The sequence below is a fragment of the Rhinolophus ferrumequinum genome, chromosome 7 (genome assembly GCF_004115265.2).
Source record: "Rhinolophus ferrumequinum isolate MPI-CBG mRhiFer1 chromosome 7, mRhiFer1_v1.p, whole genome shotgun sequence".
Taxonomy (NCBI): Eukaryota; Metazoa; Chordata; class Mammalia; order Chiroptera; family Rhinolophidae; genus Rhinolophus; species Rhinolophus ferrumequinum.
The window spans coordinates 5,565,598-5,587,511 of record NC_046290.1 but is presented as its reverse complement, the minus strand read 5'-3'; the positions used below and the strand labels follow the sequence as shown (position 1 = coordinate 5,587,511).

At 41.1% G+C, this 21,914-nt stretch overlaps 1 protein-coding gene across 3 annotated transcripts in view; it reads left to right on the top strand.

Moving 5' to 3' along the window:
* SEMA5A (semaphorin 5A) overlaps nt 1-21,914 on the top strand; it is a 430,801-nt gene that overhangs the window by 375,708 nt on the left and 33,179 nt on the right. For all 3 annotated transcript variants that reach the window (XR_004423500.1, XM_033110202.1, XM_033110203.1), the window contains one exon: nt 1,558-1,705. Coding sequence is in view for 2 of the 3 variants with exons in the window: in XM_033110202.1 (XP_032966093.1) it covers nt 1,558-1,705 (148 nt within the window). In the remaining variant the exon portion in view is untranslated. The remainder of the gene's footprint in view (nt 1-1,557; nt 1,706-21,914) is intronic.

Below are 21,914 nucleotides of genomic sequence, written 5' to 3'. Positions count from 1 at the left end.
TAAAGTTCAAGTTCTTCCACCCTATCCATAAAGATAGATCATTCCACTTCCCGTCACCTTTTCCTGTTCTCTTTTCCTCAGTCCTCTGTCTTACTTCATTCTTCCCATCTCTACCTTTCAGTTTTTTTCCAGAATGTCAGCCAATGCTCCATCTGCCTCATTCTATTGACCCCCTGCAGCTTGGCCTGGCTTTTTTACTTTCGTCGCTGTTCCTGAAGCCTTCACTTTTCCATGGATTTTTTCCTGATTTGATGGAAAAAAACCACTGAACCGTACCAGCATTTGCTTTCAGGAAACTATGTTCCCCAAATTACTTTTCCTGGTTTCTGGAAAGCTGCTGCCATTTGCCCCTGTTTTCTGCTCATTAAAGATCGTGCTTTCTCCACTGTACATCCTGGGCTTGTGCCCACCTCAGGTTGTAAGCACCTGTGACAGGGAGCACTCTTTGTAGTGTCCTTTGCATGTGCCCTGCAGGATTAAGTGCTTGTTAGTAGTGATGACATTAAAGGTGACTGATATAGCAACCTGCATGGGCCCTCCTGCCTCCTCCTTTTGAAGGCAGAAGGCCTGGGGTGGCGAGACAGGGAAATCTGGCATTCCAGTGTTCTCTAGCAGCTACATTTGTGCTCAGTAGGTGGAGGGCTGGGTTTCAATAGTTCATACGTTGTCAGATGTGTCTCACTAAATTTGGCCAAGTTCAGAGTAGCGTCTTCCTCCCTACGAGCTCTAACCCATAAAACACCGGGCTCTTTCTTGTTTTTGTTTGTTTGTGTATTTGTTCCCCTCGCTTCACTTCACTTGCAGTATTAAAGACTGAGGGAGACTTGATTCATGTACAGCTAAAGAAGGGCTTGTGGATTTAGCTAAACATTGCCAGTATGAGTGTCTATTTAGAAGTATATTCAATTGCTAAAAAATAGGACTAGTATTTGTAAATGGTAATTCAACTCTATTTAGCTAACTGGTGGTCTTTTAAATTAAGGTTGTTGGGCATCACTCTGGAAGTCTACAGATAAAATTAAATGTGCACAAAACTCAGCAGGTTATTGCATGAGGCTTCCTACTAAATTCAGGCTTCAACTTTTTTTTAACTTATTATGTTAATAGGATCATGAGCCTTATTTGATTCACGGGTGAGAGATGAAATCCAGATACGCTTTTGCTGACGTTGTATTCATAACCTACTTTATCTTCCGATGTTTATGTTTAGCAGATAAATGCCCTACCTAGGTATTTTCTATGTGTTCTCATTTTGGGGTGTCTATTTGAAGGGTTTTGTTTTGTTTGTTTCTCCTTTAATTGGCTGCACAGGAAGATCCATCCTGCAGTGTGAGTTCAGCACTATCGTCATTGTCCCGTGCATCCCATTGTCTGTGCACACGCGGCATGGCCAGCGCCACCTCTGCCCCCTCCACTGTGCAATCACTGCAACTGCAAAACGCCGGTCCACGCGGAGCATGCCCATGTGCGACATTTGGTGCAGGGACGGAGCGTGGAGGGTCTGCGGCCGCTCGGTGCACTAAGCCGTCCCCTGTCCTCTTGCTTTCCCCATTACAGATACTGCAATGAGCATCTGCTGTGCCCCCCGCACATGTTCTGGACAGGCTGGGGGCCTTGGGAACGGTGCACGGCCCAGTGCGGGGGCGGCATTCAAGCTCGCCGCAGGACCTGCGAGAATGGGCCCGACTGCGCGGGCTGCAATATGGTGAGTACAGCCCGCGGCCTGCAGCCGAGAGAGCAGAGCCAGCACACGCTGGATGTTCTACCCAGATGCCCTGAACACACAAGATGCACTGCAGACACTAAGTGCCTGGTACATACTAAGTGTTCTGTACACACCAGGTGCTCTGCAAACACTAGGTGCTCTGCACACACTAGGTGCTTGGCACTCACTAGGTGCCTAGCAAACACTAAATGCTGTGAATCACATATGTTTCTCTGGTTAATGACAATGTTTGGAGGAAATACTGGAAATTCAGAGTATCTTGGAAGCTTCTTGAATTAAATATTCACCTATGGGGTAAGCTGCCCCAGAGTTCTTCAGTTCCCATTTCTGAGCTGTCATGACATTTCAAATCATGACAAAAACTTCAGCCTGCTTAAAATTCTGGTCACAGTATTTGATTTGGGGAACTGGGATAAGGTCTCCATACTGAGCTTACACTAATGTATAGAATGCAGATGACCCTGAGACACTGGGTAGTGAGAAACTTTATGGGGTCATTGTCAGGCCCACTGGTACCAATTGAGAGGGAATAAAAGATAACTCAAGAGTTTTGTTTTTCTTCCACCTTAGCATCTCATCTTTTCTTTATCACTTTAAAGCCCCAAATAACATTCCTCTAGTGCAAGCTCCTTCCCAAAGGCCGGTTGTTGCTCTTCCTGCACCATCGGTCAGGAACCCTGAGCCTGAAAGCCTCCTGGGCTGGCACCTCATTCACCTTCCCCTGGTGCTGGCACTGCAGAGTGTGTGCAGAGATGGGGGCATGTTTGGGGGAGAAGTTCAGCATGAGAAGGTCTAGCTTGGCATCCTTCCTCGCTGATTGTTCCAGTTGGTCTTTGCAGCATTTTGGTCCCCTGGTTGATGAGACTGAGCTATGTTTTTGTGCTGCTGTAGGCTGGTTTTTGTGAGACGTAAAAACCACATACCCCCAAACAGCCTTGAGGAATTTGGAGAGAGGAAGAGGGCTATGAGATGCTTTGTCAGATGTTACTCTGACCCAAGGAGACCTCTGTTACTGGGATTTGCGATTACATTTTTTCCCCTTTGCACTGGCCGATATTGCAGTAGCTTTAATAGAAGCTGTTTGTTAGTGATTAAAAAGACACTTCTTTCCAGGTCAGCCTGAACTAAATTTGAACCCTGAAAAATATCAATGCCCAATTTGCAATGATATATTTATTGATATATCGTGTGCTGAAATCTAAAATTATTTCTTAAAATGTATGAGTAAATCTGTGAGCATTCATTTGTTCTAGGAAGACAATTCAAATGTGGTAGCTTTATTTTTTGCTGAATATATCATTTCTTATTTCCGGTGGGTTGGCATCTGCGCATGAGATCTCCATGCCTGAATCAGACAGGGTTTGTCTTGTCCGCTGGGATGGATGGCCCAAGTTGTTCTTACACTTTAGTTTCTAAAACCTTACAATATGAAAAACTCAGAAAACATTTCCAATCATTCATTTTTTTCATTGCAAATTGACTTCAATAATTACATTTAAAAACAGTTTAATGAAAGAAAGAAGTTTATATTAAGGAAAGTTTAGCATATCTCCGATGTAGTCACTGGAATATATGTGTATGGGTGCACGTATGCAGTGGGGGAATACACCTGATTATAAAGGTAAAACTCAAATGTCTTCCTAAAATGTTAATGTATGTATTACTTTATGTCTATGTTCACAGAATTATGGTTTATGAAACAAATATATCAGTTTTCAAATCCAGGAAAATGTCATACAAGTCGCCGATGAACCTAATGTCAGTTCTTAGGTATTTTAGTTGTTTTTCTTTTTTTCTTTCCCACCAAAATTAATCTCCTGACCATGTGCTTCCAAGAAGATGTTATGGTGGCAGATTGGAGCCATCTAACTCTTTCATTGTAGGAGGATAACCTTTATTTTCCTTCCCGTGACTTTTCCATTTATTCCCGTTTCTGTCTCTTCTACTGCAGAAATGCCAATCCATGCTCTTTGAATGCCATAAGCGGGATGAAGGACAGAGGGGCTTGGTTCTTTTGGATTTCTTAGAAAATGTATCCTACCAGTTAAATTCCTAAGAAGTTTATTAAAAATAATCGCTGTTTAAAGGAATATGTTGATCTTCATATTCCAGCTGCAGTTTATGATATAAATCTTTGGCCACAAAGTATGTTTTGATGGAGGTGTATTATCAAGATAGTAGCTATAAAGTATAGGTAATTTATTTATTTTGGAGTCAAGAAGTTCAAGACACATCTTGCCTGTGTCTGGCTGGATGAGCAGTTAGTGGATGTCTCCAAATCTCAGTCTCCTCCGCTAAGAAGGGGTGACAGTCCCTCCCTCCTACCACTGCTGTCAAGTGTCAAATTTGGTGATGTCCTTGAGGTTCTAGCTGAAGGTCTCACCTTTCCAGCCCTTCACTGTGAGTTCTCCTTGCTACTCTCATTTCTTTAATTGTTATCCCTGGGTTTCAGCTGCTTCTCTGAGCTCACGCTTATTAAAACTGACAGTATGCTAATGAAATGTTATATACGTAGTAAAGGACATGTTTGTGGAAAGTATAAGAACTTTTCCTGAGTACTACAGCAGACTATCGAGAAAAAGTTGATTTCAAGTTCAAGTATGACCAGTATATTAAAGACTAGAGCATCTTTTCTTGCTCCACCATTTTGAAATGGATATTTCACATAAAGATCTCCCATGTTTCACCTGTGAAATTCATATGTCCTGTTTTTGAACACGTTTCCAAGTCTCTATTTAAATCTCAGTGGGAGTGGTTCAGTGTAGACAGTTAAGGACCGTCCTTGAGAACTGTGAGGTTTTTCCCTATGAAACCCTGCTCTTAAAGTTCCAAATCCCTCTCCAGCATCCTGATTTCGGTTCTTTTGGGTAAATACGCAGACGTGAGCATGCTGGGTCATAAGGTAGTTCCATTTTTCATTTTTTAAGGAACCTTCCTACTGTTTTCCATAGTGGCTGCACCTGTTTGTATCCCCACCAACAGCATTCAAGGGGTGCAGTTTCTCCACATCTAAAAGAGTTGAAATTAGGACCTTGAAGAGCTGTCCCCACTCTCATGTTCATTGCAGCACTAGTCACAGTGGCCATGATGTGGAAATGACCTAAAGGCCATCAACAGATGAGTGGATAAAGGAAATGGGGTGTATCCATACAATGGACTGCTATTCAGCCTTTAAAAAGAAGGAAATTCTGTATCATGTGACAACATGGGTGAACCTTGAAGGATACTATGCTAAGTGAGATTAGCCAGTCATAAAAAGACACATACTGCGTGATTCCACTTATAAGAGGAATCCGACATAGTCAAATTCATAGAATCAAAGAGTGGAATGATGGTTGCCAGAGGCTGGGTGGAGAGGGAAATGGGGAAATTAAGTTTCAGATAAGCAAGGTGAACAAGTTCTGGACTTAAAAATTTAAGAGGGTAGATCTCACGTTAAATGTTCTTACTACCAAAACAAAGTTACAGGAAAATAAGAGTTCCAGACATTGAAGGCTTGGGGGCTGTGGAGCCTTGGGTTGTGTGGGGGCTGACTGACTGACATAGAGGAGGGCCTGGTCTTGTGCAGACACTTAATTGTGTGACCCTGAAGCCCGCCCACTGTCCTCAGGGCCTCTGCCTTCCTCCATGAAGTGTGGGGTCAAGACTGCTGGTGCCTTGGAATCGCTGGTTCTGTGATCCTGGGGTCCCTTCTCTGGACCCTGGTGGCACATGTGTCCAGCTGGCTGGCTGAGGGATCACTACTGGGACGCACCCTTCCTTTGTGTCTGAGACCTCTGGTGAGGTGGAATGACACGCCAGGACACTTCACGGACAGGTGTTTCCTCCCCACTGCCAAGGAAGCTTACCTAGAACCCCAGGGGCATCTGGGTTCCTCCGGTTCCTCGCCGTTCCTGCCCAGATCTCGCATGGTCCCTTCACACATGTGGCCTCATGGAGTGGGTGGCGAGAGCATGGAGGGCAGGTGAGACGGGTGGGGCCCGGCACTGCCTCTGAGTCACCAAGACGCTTGAGGTGCCGTTCCCCTTTTGCAGTTTGCACCCCCAAATGAAATATGAGGCACTGATACCTGGCTGTTTAGGAGATTACATATAAAGTATGATATTTGTGGTATAACGCAGCCCAGTGACAAACCTAACACAGGCGTTCATAACATAGAAATTATCATCACTGTCATTACTGGCACCAATGCATAGTAGTAGGTGAAAAAAGTTCCATTCTTGAATTATATAGCAATAACAACTGATTTTTTATATGTTACTATATTTTAAATTACTTTTAAATTAATATATAAACATTATCAATATTTTAGATTAATGTATTAAATATAAATATTATTTTATATTAATTGTGTTTCGCTTATTGATGTTTCATTTTTAACTTGTTTAGATAAGGTCTAGTAAGCATAGTGGTAATTGTTAGATCAAGTCTCACAAATCCTAACACTGCATAATGTCAAATTAAATAGTAAATGAAATTACAACTCAGCATACCTTACTTATCATTTAGGCATGTTATCCTGTGTTACCATGTTTCAGTTTTGATTGAAATCCTGTGTTACATAATAAAATAGTTAACTTTTATCTAGTGCCTACTGCATGCCATACACTGCACGAAGAGCAATGAAAATGTATTATGATTATTCTCCCTGTGTCCCTGCTGGGCACCTTTCATTAACACTTCTACTTGGAGATGGGGAAGCTCAACTTGAGAAAGATGAATGGATTTGGCCCATAGTCAGTTGCTAGTAGGTGACTAGGTCAGCATTTGAGAACTAGTTCTCTGGGTATGAATTGAATTTACTGACACACCTCCATTGGCGTATTTTTTTGGTGTATTGTTGAGTAATAAATGATGGGTCTTTATTTTTCTTTATGCTTATTTAGTACAATGTGTTTCTCAAAAGAAAGAAGAGCTTTTTTGGCTTTTCATTTTTTTGGCTTCTCTCATTCATTAGCACCCTTCATTTTCATAATATTGTGATCACATTCTTTCAGCCAACCATGAGAGTACCATTAGGAGATTGTTATGGACATGGAAATTAGTTGAAGATAAACTCACAACACAAATCTTAATTCTGTTTTGGCTGAAAATTACAACACGTTGAAGGAAAAAATGATAGAAAATGTCATGTTGTATAAATAGAATTGCTTTTCAAATTAATGTCACTGAAGATTTCCTCAAAGGCTTAGCTGATGTGTAAAAGAATAGAGCTAAAGAGGTGTCAGATACAGCAAAGAGAATTCCAAAACAGAAGCAGACATAGTATTGCCAGCACTATATTTATTGCTGAAATATCACACAAAGTGTAAAACACTTGATCGAAAGCTATCATTTACAATATCAGCAGAAAGCGTATCTACTTCCTACAAAAGAACCGGACCACATCCAGCCCTGAAAGGTCCAAAAGAAAGACATCAGAGTCAATCCACATGGTCAAAGTGATTCTGTGAAGGTTCGTCAGAGTTGATAGAACACACTGAAAATTGTTTGTATCAAATTATGGCACTATAGATAAATTTAGGAGCAAGTGAAAACTGGCAATCAGAAGTATAAACAGGTGAAAATAATGACAGTATTACAAAATACTTCATTTTTGTGTACCTCTTTGGAGTTTGCAAAATGCGTTGGAAATGTCATCTCATGCATTCCTGATTTTCCGAATGAGAAAATCATGGCCTAGAGAAACTAGTTATGTACCTAAAACCCTGCAGCCAGCAGAGCAAGACCCCATATCGAGGCTTTGTCATCCTAAGGTCCTAAAAAGGTCTAGGATGCTGTGGCTTCCTCAGAAAATAATGGGTCAAGAACTGTGAGATCACCCAGCAGGAGCTCATTTCCCACACCCATAAAGCTGGATGGATGCCAAGAAACCTTATTAGAAAGACTCATTTCCTTTCATCCTTAATTGATAAAGTTATCTCTAGTGTCCCCTTTATTTTTCTTAGTACTAAAATGTCTTCAAGCGATTCACAACCTCCTTGCAATGGCACTTACTTCTATTCAGCTGGCACCTCCTTGCTGCATAAAATATGGAGGAAATGTAAACTGGGAAAGTCTAAAGCTTTTCAACCTGAACAAGTACTTTTGACCTTGGCTGCTTGCTAGTTTATAGTTGTTAGTTTCCTTTGTTTTCATATTTAGTGTTTCCTCCTTTCTGAACAGCGGTTTTCTCGAGATCCGTGGTCCTGCCATGGAGGACGGGCTCTGTGAGCAGGCAGAGAGGAAGTTCTCTCCGTGTTTGATGACTTTTGTTTGCTTTTCTTCCATTTGTACAATGTAAGCCCAGCATATGCTAGACTGTAGGTATTGAACAGTGCCAGTTTGCACTAAAGTATGTGTTAAAGTGTTATTATCTCACTTTGGGGCAAGACGCGCGTCCCCACGGTTATTTGCTCCCCCTAGCACCATCAGGAAAGCTGTCACCAACGCTGGCCTCTGGCCTGGGCTCCTTGCATGAGCTACTCCTTGAGTTGTGTACTTTCTCCTTCCCTTCCTGTTTGTAGAGTCTGCCTCTCAAATGCCGCTTCACAACTAATATTAAAAGGCATACTGTTCCTTGATTGCTGTACCTATTGGAGATAACCTAAAATGTTCACGTGCTCTATGACCATGAAAGCTCAACAGACCTCCTTGACCTTCATGGAGAAGGTCAGCGTATGAACTCTTCCACTGTGCTCACAAAATGTATACACTCAGATTTCCAAATATTCTTCTGCAAGGGAAATGATCGATTTCCCTCTCTGAAACTTGATATTAGAACTTTATAAGCATGAAGATGCAAAATTTGCTTTCTTTTGTTATGAGATTTCTCAGTAAAGAGCTTGCAGATATGAAAGATGGTCACATTTTGTTAAAAGAGCCTTTTAGTATTCAGAAAAAGTTAATATCAGGACACAAAATCAAGTGGTACAGCGGATGGCTACAAAAGTGTAAGTTTTCTGAAATTTAGTACTGGAAGTTTGGCAATCAAGTTTAAAAGAATGATGCGTGATGCAGAGGGAGAGAAAAGAAAAAATGATGGATTATAGGAATTAATCTATCAAAAGTCTGCCCCTAGAACATATAAATTATCATCTGCAATCTCTGGAAATGGCAGTTGGTATGGAGACCTGGAGTATTTCACAAAAAATGTTTTATTTATAACGTTGGAAGAGTCTGTTGCACAGGTTTCCTTGGCTTTACAAAAAAATCAGACTTGTTTCTGTCTATAAAAATTCAAATACAGTGTTTGCAAAGTTAATTGAAAAGGGGAGCTTTCATGAATGGATGTTTTCTGCTGGAAAAGTGACTTAAGTGAGAAACACACAAAGATTTTTTTCTTTACAGTTCACCAGTAAATTCCATAATAAAGATTTCCCTGTACCTGACACCAAAATACCTAAAATGTACTAATAGAAACACAATAATAGTATTCACAGTCATAACAATTTTCACTAAAAGTCTACGAGTTTAAAAATCTTTTGTAGGTCTACATGAATACACAGTACCCACAAAACAAACCACATTTTTAAAGGCATAACACATACTCAGCCCTAGGAAACTCAGGTCTCTGTTTTAAATGTTGACAGATTTTTAACTGCTACAGAATGAGTCCTTAAACATGACTTTCTAAATTTAAAGCTTTAGCAGCCATTCCTCTAAACACAATCAGGGAATATTCTTTTCCAAATGCTTCTTCTATCTTTGACTGTAGCCCTGCTGACACCTTTGGGTGAATCATGTATTATCTAACCAGAGAGAACGCTCTTTAGGTCATCGAGTCGATTTGTTGTCACTGCCAAATTGGGCACTTATTTTGGTCAATTTCTATAGTCACCTTGTCTGCTTGTAGTTACACTGCGCACTTGCCCCTGCAATTAAACAGACCGCTCTCTGACTTTTAAAACGTGATTCAGTTGATCAGCCAAATGGACTTTTAAATGATGTGCCCTGATGCTGTTCTTCTCACGGGAAGATAGGGACTTCCTGTCCCGGTGTGTAGTTTGCAGGGTCACGATTGGGCTCTTGTGTGGATTTGCATCTTTGGGATACTTCCATCTTTTCCTCCCACCCAATTTTTAAAAATCATATTTCAGTCCAGCACCTCCCTGCACAGGCTGGGGTTGTATTTCCAGGAGGCATTTTCATGATGTGGTCCGTGACTGCTTGAGAACGTTCTACCCACCTGGACATCCCAGCCTGAGACCTGTGGGTCCCCACTGGCTTAACGCCGCTCAACCACCTTATAGAAAAGGTGGAGAGAAGCAGGGATCTGCCCCAGCATAGGTTCCACCTCTAGAGATGCCAACATATTGCCCCAGCCCACTCATTCCTAAAACCCTCTCTAAAGTCAAGTAAATAAACACACAAACAGAACCTTGGGAGACTCTCTCTGAGGAAGGCTTTGTCATCTACTTAATTGGCTTTGCCTCTTGTGGTGTCTTCCTTTTGCTTTACTCAGGTTTGCCAGATCGGCATACCTTACAGTCTTAAAAGATGTTTGCCTCAAGTCACACTGATGTCACTAGAATCTGAGCGTCTTGAGTTTTTACCCAGGTCCTTCCATCATTATTTTCTAAATGTTAAGCTTCTAGCCAATGATGGGTTCTGGGGACCACAGGATGAAGAAGAGAATCACAGTCCCTGCTTAGAACTTAGGTAGGAACCCACCTTTGTGAAGCTTAACCCAAAATGGTCTGTTTACCAGTTTCTTCGTTACCAATTTTTATGTGTGGGTGCTGCTGTTCAGAACGTGTGTTAATGCTGTTTTCCACTGAGCAAGGATGGAGTGTGTTGGAGAAGTATTTCACGTGTACAGAAGTGCAGCTAGAGGATTTCCCAGTGAGTTTGGATCACAGTGTACTTGTCATTTGTTTTGGTTCATGACAGACAGTTCTTCCTTTTGGAGAAGTAATGTAAGTGTTTAATTATATCAGTGATGTCTTTTAATTGGTGTTTTGCTTAGGATTTGTATTTCACATTTTATTATTTCATCTGAGTGCCTCTGATGGCATTATCGAACATGTATAATTTCTGTTGTTGAAACAGTTCACATACATAATAATTTTCAAAGCAACTTGCAGTTAAGTAAAGAAGGAAGCAGCAGATGTTGGAGCATGAAAAAATGATTTTAAACCATTGACTATTCTTCACCGATGCCAGTTTCTTTCTTCCCAAGTGCTATCCCTTTAGTAATCATAGAATTTTCTAAGAATTAGAGACTAGGTCAGACCCCTTCTATGTGAAGACCAGAGAGAATATAAGAAGCTACCACTACATTTAGATACTCTAATTTCTAAACAGAAACACGAGGTTACATTTAGAAGGCCTCAACATTTGTCAGAAAAAATAAAAGCCTAAGTATTTTGCTCGGTAGTCCGACGATGTGTCACAAAGCAGACGTTCTTAGAACACTCGTCTCTTCATTTCACTCCACATCATATTTTTTCCAAGATCTGTTTGACTTGCAGAATCTCATGAGGTTTTGGTTTGAAAGAAATAGTTGCAATAAAGACACGGGAAGGTAGAATTGGCTCGTACCCTGTCACATTCTTGCATTATTTTATAAGCCATGCTGCGTGAGAAAGGCACACCCCACACACTCGTCTTTGGCATCTTCTTTCGTGATGTGAACCATCTTCCACATCTGTTCCAGTCTATCCTAGTCCCATGAAATTGCCCAGTTTGAGACTATTGGAAAGCAGTCTTCCAATAGAACTCTAATGTCACTGTGTGGGAGAAAGAAATGGCGGTGGCTGAAAGAAGGAAGCTGTGGAATCCACCTTATAAGATGATTCAGGCTCCTTATATGAAACCAGAAGCACGTGAACCATAGCCTCTCAAAAGAGAGAGAGGGAGACGAAGACAGAGGAGCAAACAGATGGAATTCAGCCTCGAGAGGTGCCCTCTGATATTCTCCAGGCACTTTTCCTTATGAAGCTAATTTAATTGATTTCTTTCTGTTATCTCCTTGCAATTGTGAATAGCTTTTAGTGATAAAGCCCTGACATCTAACAGTGAACGGAAGGAAAGGAACTGCGCCTGTTATATGAGTCTCCTTTGAGAATTGATTTCTCTCATGCGTGGTGATATTGTTAATTTCTAAATAGTTTCATATATGGAAGAAGGGAACAGTCTTAGTAACTTCAGTTACTGATTCATGTCTGTCATCCTATTCTTTGTAGAACTTTCAGATATTATCTTCTGTGTATCTAGCCAAATGAAAATGTTGACTATCTACTGTGTGTGCACAAAACTGTACTAGACACTATGGCAGATAAACAGGTGTATGCAATGAAACTCCAAAGCTTAAGGAGCTGGCTCTCTAGCTTAGGAGAAAACATGTAAATCAAATGGCTAGAATATCAGGAAGAAGTTGGAATGCCCATGGAGCAATTAGGAGAAAAACAGGGACTCTGGCTGGATGGTTCAAGGGCCCCACCAGGTGTGGCCAGGATTTGGCCAAGTTGAGATGGGAGTGGGACTTCACTGTGACAGGAACATGAGTGGAGTGTGTGGATCAAAGGATACGGTGTACACTCTGTGAGCGCTAAGCAGCATTGTGCGTGTGACTTGAGAACACGTTAAAGAAATGTGACAAGGCACAGATTTGGAAAGTAAGTTGTTTCATTTCTAACAGGTCTTGAGTACCAGGTTGTGGGGTCTCATTAGCTTGCTGTTGCAGTGGCATAATTGGAGATACGCTAATTTTCTTGGGGTAATATTTCCACCGTACAGCTCCATCCATGATTTCAGAACATGTAAGCTACATCATAGTTTCCATTCTTTTCCCCTTCATGTTTTTACTATCTAAACGAAAAATAAATCATGTCTTTACTATTTAAACAAAGCTATCTATTGTAAATATGTATGTGATGCTACGCGTGCAAATCTGCGTGTGTGTGGGTGTGCATGGTCCTTATTCTAAAGCGTGCTACTTTCCCACATGCCTTACGTCAACATTAGTGGGTACTCCCAAACCTTAAATTTAAGGTCCGTCTTGCCCAAATATATGTTATATAAACTTGGGTTTAGTCCTATGTCAAAGAGGAAAGTTCCATCACACTACTATGAGCTGAATTAATTTGTTTTTAAACTTATAAAAAAAAGAACTTAGTAAAAAAGGGAAGATATTTTAAGATTTTAAAGTCAGGGATAATGTCTATTTTATTCACGACTGTATCCTCAACCCATAACAGTGTAGGATAGTAAATAAATGAACCTAATTATTAAATGTATGTATTAATCTTTTTAAAGATGATGATGGTTTGGGGAAAGTCGTTACCATCTTTTCAAATGAAGGGATTATTCTCATGATTATATTTTTCTTGTCTACTCTTTGATTCTTTCTTACAGTCTCTTATAATGGAACATGCTCTGTGGTTAGTCTTCTTTCACAGAGATTCTTCACACTGCAATGAAACTGCCTTTATTTCACATTTAATTTTTCTTCCCATGATATTTATGTATGAACATTGTTCATATTCTTAAATTATTTCAAATTCTTTCTAATTGGTTTTGGAAGTCTGCTGCAAACGAATCCAATTTAGCACTGAAAACCAGTCTGCCTGCAGTAATAGTGTATGAAGTTCATTAAAATTTCTTTTGATATTAGGTTATACTTGACCATGACCTTCAAAGACCTTATCAGGTCCCATAGCAAGATTTGAGTATATATACCTAAGGCAGAGCACTTAATTAGAAAAGAAAATCTGAATTTAATATTTTAAAGTGGCACAGAGTCCAACATTTGAGCTTCCTTCTGTAAACAAGAATCCAAAGAGCCATGACCCTTTCCAGACTGTGACCCTCCGTGTTAATCAAATGTTGTCTTATCCCATTTGGTGCCCTTCCTGTACACTAAGCCGAGTCTAGTCCAGCTCGGTTCCCTCAACAAGCAAGTCTTCAACAAGTACAGTGTGCTCCCCAGCTTGCAGTGTGCGCTGGGTGGAACGTGACTCTGATTACGTTGCTGTCCTGGACCTCAGGATGCTCTCAGCCTAGGAGGAGGAAGAATATGAAGGACCAAATGGCATCAACTCCAGGTAGAAAGGGCCATATGCAAGCTTAAGGTGTCCAGAGGATGGGAGAAGTCAGCTTGTGACTTTAAGCCCCCTCTCCATGGGATGGGTTTCACTGGAAAAGCCCCAAGTCCTAATTTTAGCAGAAGTCATTTGGGAGTTTACAGGGTTACTGAGACCCAGGAAGACCCGTGGTCAGTGGGAATTTGGACATAAAGTGTGTTCCCAGCAGTTTGCTTACACAAAAATTGGCCGGCACTGGAACTGGCTGAGGCTTGGTGCTTCCCTGGGAGTGCATGTGGGGTGGCTTGCCTCCGGCCCCAAGGGCTGTGAGGGTGCCCCCCTAGGTACACTGAGGAATCCTCATTGTTTACTCTGCAGGATAGGGATTTGCCTGTGGACCTCTAGTGCACCTGTTGTTTCTCCATGCACTGGGAATATCATTGACACCAAGGGGTCACTTAGCCGGCTCATTCATTCCCCTGGAGATGGAAACATTCGGACCGTTGGGATTGATATTTCATCTTGTAAACCATAATTCCTGAGGCTATTAGGGAAATGTAATTCCCCATGAAGGGATTTGGCAAGTTTCTTCTTGGGTGCATGTACCTTGTGTGACCTTCTCAGGGCCTCTCAAGCTCTCTCACTGTTTTCTCATCCTTGATGCTCAAAGATCAAATTATTCTTACATGTGTCTCACGAGTCATGGCATAATGAGAGGAGTCTGGCCACAGGAAACCCTATTTCATCCTGCTACAAATTGTTCACTTTTAAAGTTCTGGCATTTAACTTCTCTACCTTTTACCTGAATCTTTGCAAAAAAAAAAAAAAAAAAAATGTAGTTAGTGGAAGTTACAGCTTTTTCCCAGTAGACACTGCCTCTTGTTCCTTAGCAGGATTTGCAACTTCCTTTCTGTTGCATTTATGCTGATATTTACATGGGGGGGGGGGGGTGCCTCTGAGTAGATGCCATGAGTTTACTATCAACTTGCAGGGTTTTGCCTCATTTGAAAAGCAATCTGAACTAGCTTCCAGCGCAAGGACCCAAGTTAAAAATGGTTACTCCAGACAAATATTTATAGCAGGTCTAGTATCACAAAAGAAAATTTTATGGTCCTAGCTCTTTGCTGATATTTTATTTATACTTCAGCGACGACAGATAATGTGCTTGGCATGGTTTTCAATGGCGAACTGTGTCCTCCTGACAGGCGGGTTTCAATGAAATCACTGGTGAGCTTGGAGTTAGAGAAGTCTGGGGACGCTTTTCCACCAGACGAGGGAGGTGCTCCAGCGACTTGTGGACACTGCGGAGAACACCATGGGATTCCAGAATCCCAGGGGCAGGTGTCCAGCCTGTGTGGCTCACGCTGCATCCTCAGCACCTTCTCAGTGGCTGGCACAAAGGAGCTGCTCAGTGAACTACGTGAAATACACTGGCAGCATTCAAGTTAGGGGAGCAGTGTTACAAATTCGGACCAGCTGCAGAGATCAAACATTCTCTCAAAAGTCCCCAAACAGTCAGCATCATATTTGTAAGAACACATGCAGAGAAGGGTCAGTGGTTCAACTTTTTAAGTTTTATTTGTATCTCTCTCCCTCACTGATGGCACAGCTGGGTGCCACCTCTTTGCACAGGGGATGGGCATCGGAAATAAGAACTAGTTAGAGCTGGCTCTGGAGAGGACAGCAGGGGCCCTGAGCAGTGGACGGACAGGAACATGTGTGTTAAAGCTCCCAAGCCAATATGTCCAGGGCCTGAGTTGCTTAGTGAATGGCACTGGCTATGAGGACTAAAAATGGATGAGCTCCAGGATATCTGCTACCCCCTACGGTGCCTTTGTGTGCATTTGAACAAGTTTCCCCTTCTGAGGGTCACAGCACCCCAGGCTGGGGCCTTGGCAGGCAGCCAGCGTGTTTTTATGCAAACAATGGTGCCCCTGCCTCCAAGCACCGGCAGTCCTGTGCCAAATCTTGTGGTTTAGGAGAAGCTGCAAGCTGAATTGCAGCCCTCACACACCCTGGCTGCCAGAATCTTTTGTGTAGTACACATACTGTGCAGCCTTGTGCGACAAATTCTTCAGGCTTTACATACAAATTGTGCTCAAATATTTTCATTTCACTTCTATTCATATGTTCATATGAATGATAGGACATTTGTGATGAGCAAGGGGGAGAATCTTGTAAATACATTTTAGAGTACTAAAATTAAGAGAAAGAATGTGGTTGTCATTTCAATAGATGCAGAATAAATGTTTGATAGAAACTCAAATCTCATTCATTAATTTAACAAAGGCAACAAATCAATGGATAGAAGCATCTTTACCCTTATGAAGGATGCCTAATAAAGCGTCACAGCAACCGTTACTGTACTTAAACTGGTGAAAGATTAGAAGCTGTTGCATTAAAATCAAGAAAAAGGCACGGCGTCCTCCCAGCACCACTGATGTCCCATGCTGTGCTGGAGGTTACAGCCAATTCCATACAACAAGGAAAAGAACTGAGTCGTGAGGTCACGGATGGGACTAGCTTATCCCAAGGATTCCTGCCAGCTCTCCTAACGGTGTCTCAAAGGTCAGAGACTATTAGTTAATGACTGGTCACTAGATGTACGGCAAATGGCGCCATGCTGAACCCCTGCTGGTGGCACTGGGGAGCTGCTCAACTAGATGAGCCCCCGCCCCTCTTGGACCGTAACCGCCAGATCTTTATCTGCTTCTACATTGTTTGTTTACTGATCGGACGATTGTTCAGTATTTATAAAGATTTTGAACACCATTGAGGAAAAGTGATAAAAAATCACGCAAAGGCTGTGGCTTGTTTTCTGATGCGTGGACCCCATCAGATCTATGTCTGACTGAGGACATGCTGTGCGGTCCGATGCTGGCACAGTGCCTGGTGTGTGATAACTAGCAAGTGTCCAGTGCCAGGCTACAATTAGAAAAAATGACAAGTAGGCAGCCGCTATCTTCACAAATCTCACAGTCCATCAGGGAGACCCCTGTGCAGACAGGTCATTGCGGAATTCCATCCTCCCTCTGTTACTTTCCAGGGTACAGTGGTCACAGGAAGGAAGGAATAGTAGTTCCAGGTAAATTTAGGAGCAGAGCATAGGTATTATAATACAGAAAGGCAGCAGAAGCAAAGCCCTAGAGGCCTGAAAGCACAGCATATGTCTTTGGGTCTTCTAGACAGTGACACGTGGCTAGGGTACAGACCATGGATGGGCACAGTCCATGGGTGGGTACAGGCCATGGGTGGACAGGGTTGAGACAAAGCCATTGATCTGGTTTTCTGAGTACCGGAAAGCTGAGTACTTTTAGATTCACTCTGCGAGTAACCTGAGCCACAGAAATGCGGTTAGAAACACAAATTAGTCCGGTGTTTTCCTAAATGGGCACCATGACCCACCATTCCAAATCTCTTACCCTTGAGCCTCCTTGAGTAATAGTTAATTATACTTTTTGTAGAACTGCATATGCTTCATCTATAATTATGTATCATATATAATATATGCTTAGGCTTCCAGCTGCTGGTGTCATTTTGCCTGCCCCTGTGAACCCTGTTTGAACAAACCTCACTCACTCCCCTGACCTGACTGCCATGTTCTGTCTGAATGTGAATTAGAACATCTCATGGTCTAGAAAGCCAGAGAAGCTTGTAATACTGAGGAACAGACTAACAGAAGAAAACTACGTTTATTTTCTGTCACACTGTAAGAGAAAACGTAGATGTCCACAGTCACCCTAACATATCACTTTTTCTCTATATTAATATTTGTAAGAAAATAAAGCAATTTAGAGATAATTTAATCATATTGTGGAAGCATTTTTATTCAACCACCTCATGGAATCTTTTGCCTAAATGAATAGAAATGGAAGCAGAAAGCAGTCAATACTCTTGCTTACATTTTGCAATGTTTCCTAGAAGAGAAAAATGAATTGTAAAGTCACGCACAGTACACAATTCTAAATATTTCAACTAAGGCATTTTCTAGAGGCCTGAAAAATAGTTGTGAATGAGAAACACCCCTACCTTATTAAAGAAGCAACATTCTAGAACATGAGATTTGTAGCTGCGTTTGTTGGTTTAGATCATCTTAATATGTGAATTCCCAAATAAGTGACCTCCATCATGTTTTTATATTTTCATGTATAAAAATGGGTTTATATTGCAAAAATAGGGGGAAAGAAAATTTGTATGGCTAAAGCCTAAGGAATGGATATACAATGTCCATCAGGATAATATCACATATCTGTGACTGAAAATATGGATTCGAAAGAAGTTTACCCACTTCACTATTTAATCGCCATTTTTTTTTATTTTAGGAACTTATAGCAGAATGATTTTCTAATTGTATTTAAGTAAATGAACATTCAGAACGCAGATCAGTCTTTACACATTGATTTGGACAGTTACAGGCAACTTCTAGATAAATAAACTTATATTATTACCATATGTTTAGTATATTAAGGTCTAGAAATGGTTAAGCTTAACTTATGAGTTTGATTTCAACATCTTGAATGTTTTAATTCTGCTGCAAACCTCATGGTTTTATGGGAAAGCAACTATGTTAATGCTGGTTTAGGAAACAAGTGAGAGACGGAGCTTTTTCTGTCCCTGTTGTGACAAAGATGTTGATGGCTTCCTACAGTCTGAGTAGTCTCTTTGACAGTTGCTCTAATAAGCTTCATCCTCTACTCCAGACCACCACATAGATGGAAGTGGAGAGAGAACCGTGAGAAGTGGGGGCATAGAAAGCAGCAGAGTTCTAGTCTCAAACTTAGGTTAAAAGGAAAACAAAATCCAAGCAGATGCAAGAAATACGTTTACACTGCGGGAAAAGGAAAGTTCTAGTGCATCCATAGTATTGTCAGTAATAGGTGAGTTGAATTATAACCCCAAGATATTCGTGAGCCCTAAAATGAAGTTCTGAGAGAGGTTATAAATCTTAGAAATAAACCCATCAGGAGCGGTCATAGACAAATTATTGTGTTATGATGTTTTCACTTCATTTAGACAGAATATTCGCTTTCGTGATAGCGCGTTTGAGAAAGATCGTATGAAAGCCATTATATGTTTATATTACTGCATGAGATGGTGATTCTACCAAGAAAGGACAAAGCCTTTATTTCTCGGGTTGGAAAGGCATCTCTTTTGTTGGGAGGTTAGAAGGCTTCTGGTTCATGGTTCTCCCAGCTTTGGGAGGCAAGCCAATAGAATAATGATGGCAGACAGGGAGCCTCACCCAGGCCTCAGGCCTGGATATTAACCTTGGCTGTCAGTTATGACCACATGTCCTAGGCAGGCCACCTTCATACTTTACTCTTTTCAGTAGGATTACTGCAAGGGCCCTGTGCATACATCTGGAACGGGGATAGAATTGGGGCACAAGTACTTTTAACTTTATTAAGGAAAAAAAATGAGGATAAATACTCAACTGTTTTGACGACTTATATTTCAACCAGTGGGTCTTTTATTTTCTGTGACCAAAACTTTAAACTTTCCTTACAGTGGCTAAGGTTGCACTAGGGATTGTGTTTCCTTTTCTCATAACAATCCCATTCTACTATTAGGGCATGGATAACTTAGCCAGAATTGGTTGCTGTGTGTCCCACCTCTGGTGCTGTGATTGATGGGGACGGCATACCTTCCTATGAAACTGGTCAGTCAGACACAGGATCCCAGCCAAAGTGGCTTATGGGATCGACCACAGTGTTAATGAATGTGTTCTCCTGTTATTTAAGATCAAGTGCCTCTTGCCTCTTCAGTCCCATAAGACGTAGTTGGTGTGGGGCTTACGGCACATGTTTATTTTCATCATTAATATCTAAGATCTCCTGAATACATAGTTTAGTGTCTTGTACATGTTACAGAGGCCCCAACACTGATAACTGGAAGGTAGATAAATGGATGAGTGGATGGATGGATGGATGGATGGATGGATGGATGGATGGATGGACGAACGGATGGATGGATGGATAGATGGATGGGTGACATGATATTTCTATTTTCATAATTGTTTTTGGAAAATGTCATTTGGGCAATATTACTTTAACTTTAATTTCAAAAATACAAATGTTTAAATTAAGATATTTAGGTCATTACCCAGAATTTCTGGCAGGAAACATTCATGAGGTGATAGGAATCTAACTAAACAATTTGAATTATAAAAAGAAAGTTGTTTAAATATTGTTTTTTAAGACATAATTAATTTCCCACAGTAAACTGGCCAAAAGAATTTTAAAAATGCAGTTCCTTGTGATTTAAATTACAGCTAAAAGATGTTGATAAAACATACATGTTTTTCACTTCCTACATCCGTTAAATAATGGGATCCCATCTTAGAGAGCCAAGAATATCACCCCAGAGTTCCAACTATTTCCCGACTAGTAAAACGAAATGACAGAAGGACAATGACCTTAGCAGTGAATGTTCCAAATACACCATTCATCATATAGGGATTTAAAATAAATAAATGTTCTTACTACTATCTTTTAGGGCATGAAATAACTAATTATTTAGGGACTATGAACTGATAAAAAAATAACTAATTATTTAGGGACTATGAACTGATAAAAAAGTTAGTTTCATATAAACTCAGATAAGAGCAAATTTAGAAGATAATTTTCCACTTGATCATATTACAGAGGGAGTGAAATGATATACTGTGGAAACTTTGGATGCAAGTTAAATTTAAACTTATTTTACCACTTAGATATAAATCCATTCCCCTGTGTATAACCCTGCTTGGATAATTATGAGTTATTGTGGCCATCCGCATTTTCTTGGAGAGAGAATAATTTCTCAGGATTTCTAGTGACCAACTTTGGACAACTCATAATATTTTCTTGTTCTGTACCCCATCTTTGTTTCCAGGCCTCTGTGCAGACCAACAATGCCCCCCAGCTCTCTAATAATCACTGTAAATGCATAATCCAGTTTAACATGCCCGAATCATCATGATGTGTTTCTCTCTGTGCCCATTTTATAGATGAGAAAGCTGAGGCACCAGGTTAAGGAATCGAAGGGAGTGGCCCCCTGGACAGACCTGGTGGGCTCCCTTGGTTACCACACAGGGTCACAAACTTATAAGTGAGCAGGGAGTTTCACAGTCAGAACTGGTTGACCATCTTATGGATAAATTCACAGGAGAAATTACTTGAGGAAAAAGACTGAGGAAGTGCCAGCTTCCTGTGCATCATCCACACACTGGAAAGCCAGCCGCCAACAGCTTTGAAGGAGGTGTACTTCAGATGGCTCCCCACTAGAGCATGGAGTCAAGTGGGCCGAGGATTTTAGGAACGTGAGACCCCATCCTCAATCTTCAAGGCTTCAACGGGGTTGGTAGAAGAGGAGAATCGTCCACACAACCTCAGAGCCACGGGAATACACCCTCATTTTCAGTTTGAATCAGTGAAGTCCATTGTAGAATCAGTCAGACAACTACCAAATTGCTCTGACCTTTTGGGAACTTGCTTCCAGATGGCACGCTACCCAAAAGTGTTTCCTAATGGGCATTCTGCTCAGTTACTCAGTTCTGGTTCCTCAAGAAGGTCTGAGGACACAGGGCTCCGAGACCAGCTCGGATCACGCTTGGTTTGAAGAAACCTGTTTAACTTCGTTGAGCCCAGGGCTCCTCAGTCTTTCGTGCAAAGATGCTTTTACCCGTAACACCCATGCGCTTCCCACAGAGACACACTTTAGGAAAACCTCTTTTGGGGAATGAATAGAGCATCATTTAAATTCTGTCTATGCCCTTAAAGCAAAAGGCCTTTACCCGACATGCCTCACTCAAACACAGTGGACTACAGTCTACAGCTTGAATGGAATTGGTGAAGTTGAAATTCAAACTGATGGTCAACACATGTATATTTTGTCACTATTCTGTAAAGCTGAACTAAAAAAAATTAATCCTGCATGATACCAGGTAGCTTTAACAAAACATGAATTGTAACAACTCAACTTGGTAATTATGGTAATTAACCTGTGGGACCCTTCTCAACACCTTGAATTTTCTATGTGCTATTAATATTTCCTATGTATTATTAATATCAAGTAATGACCATTTTAAAAAAATTAACCAAAACTTTCTCTTCGGAAAGAATTGGAGGAATATCATAGCAGGAATATAATTAGTTTCTTGTAAAAGAAAAATCCTTGCCACTGGGAGACCAGATTAAGAGGCA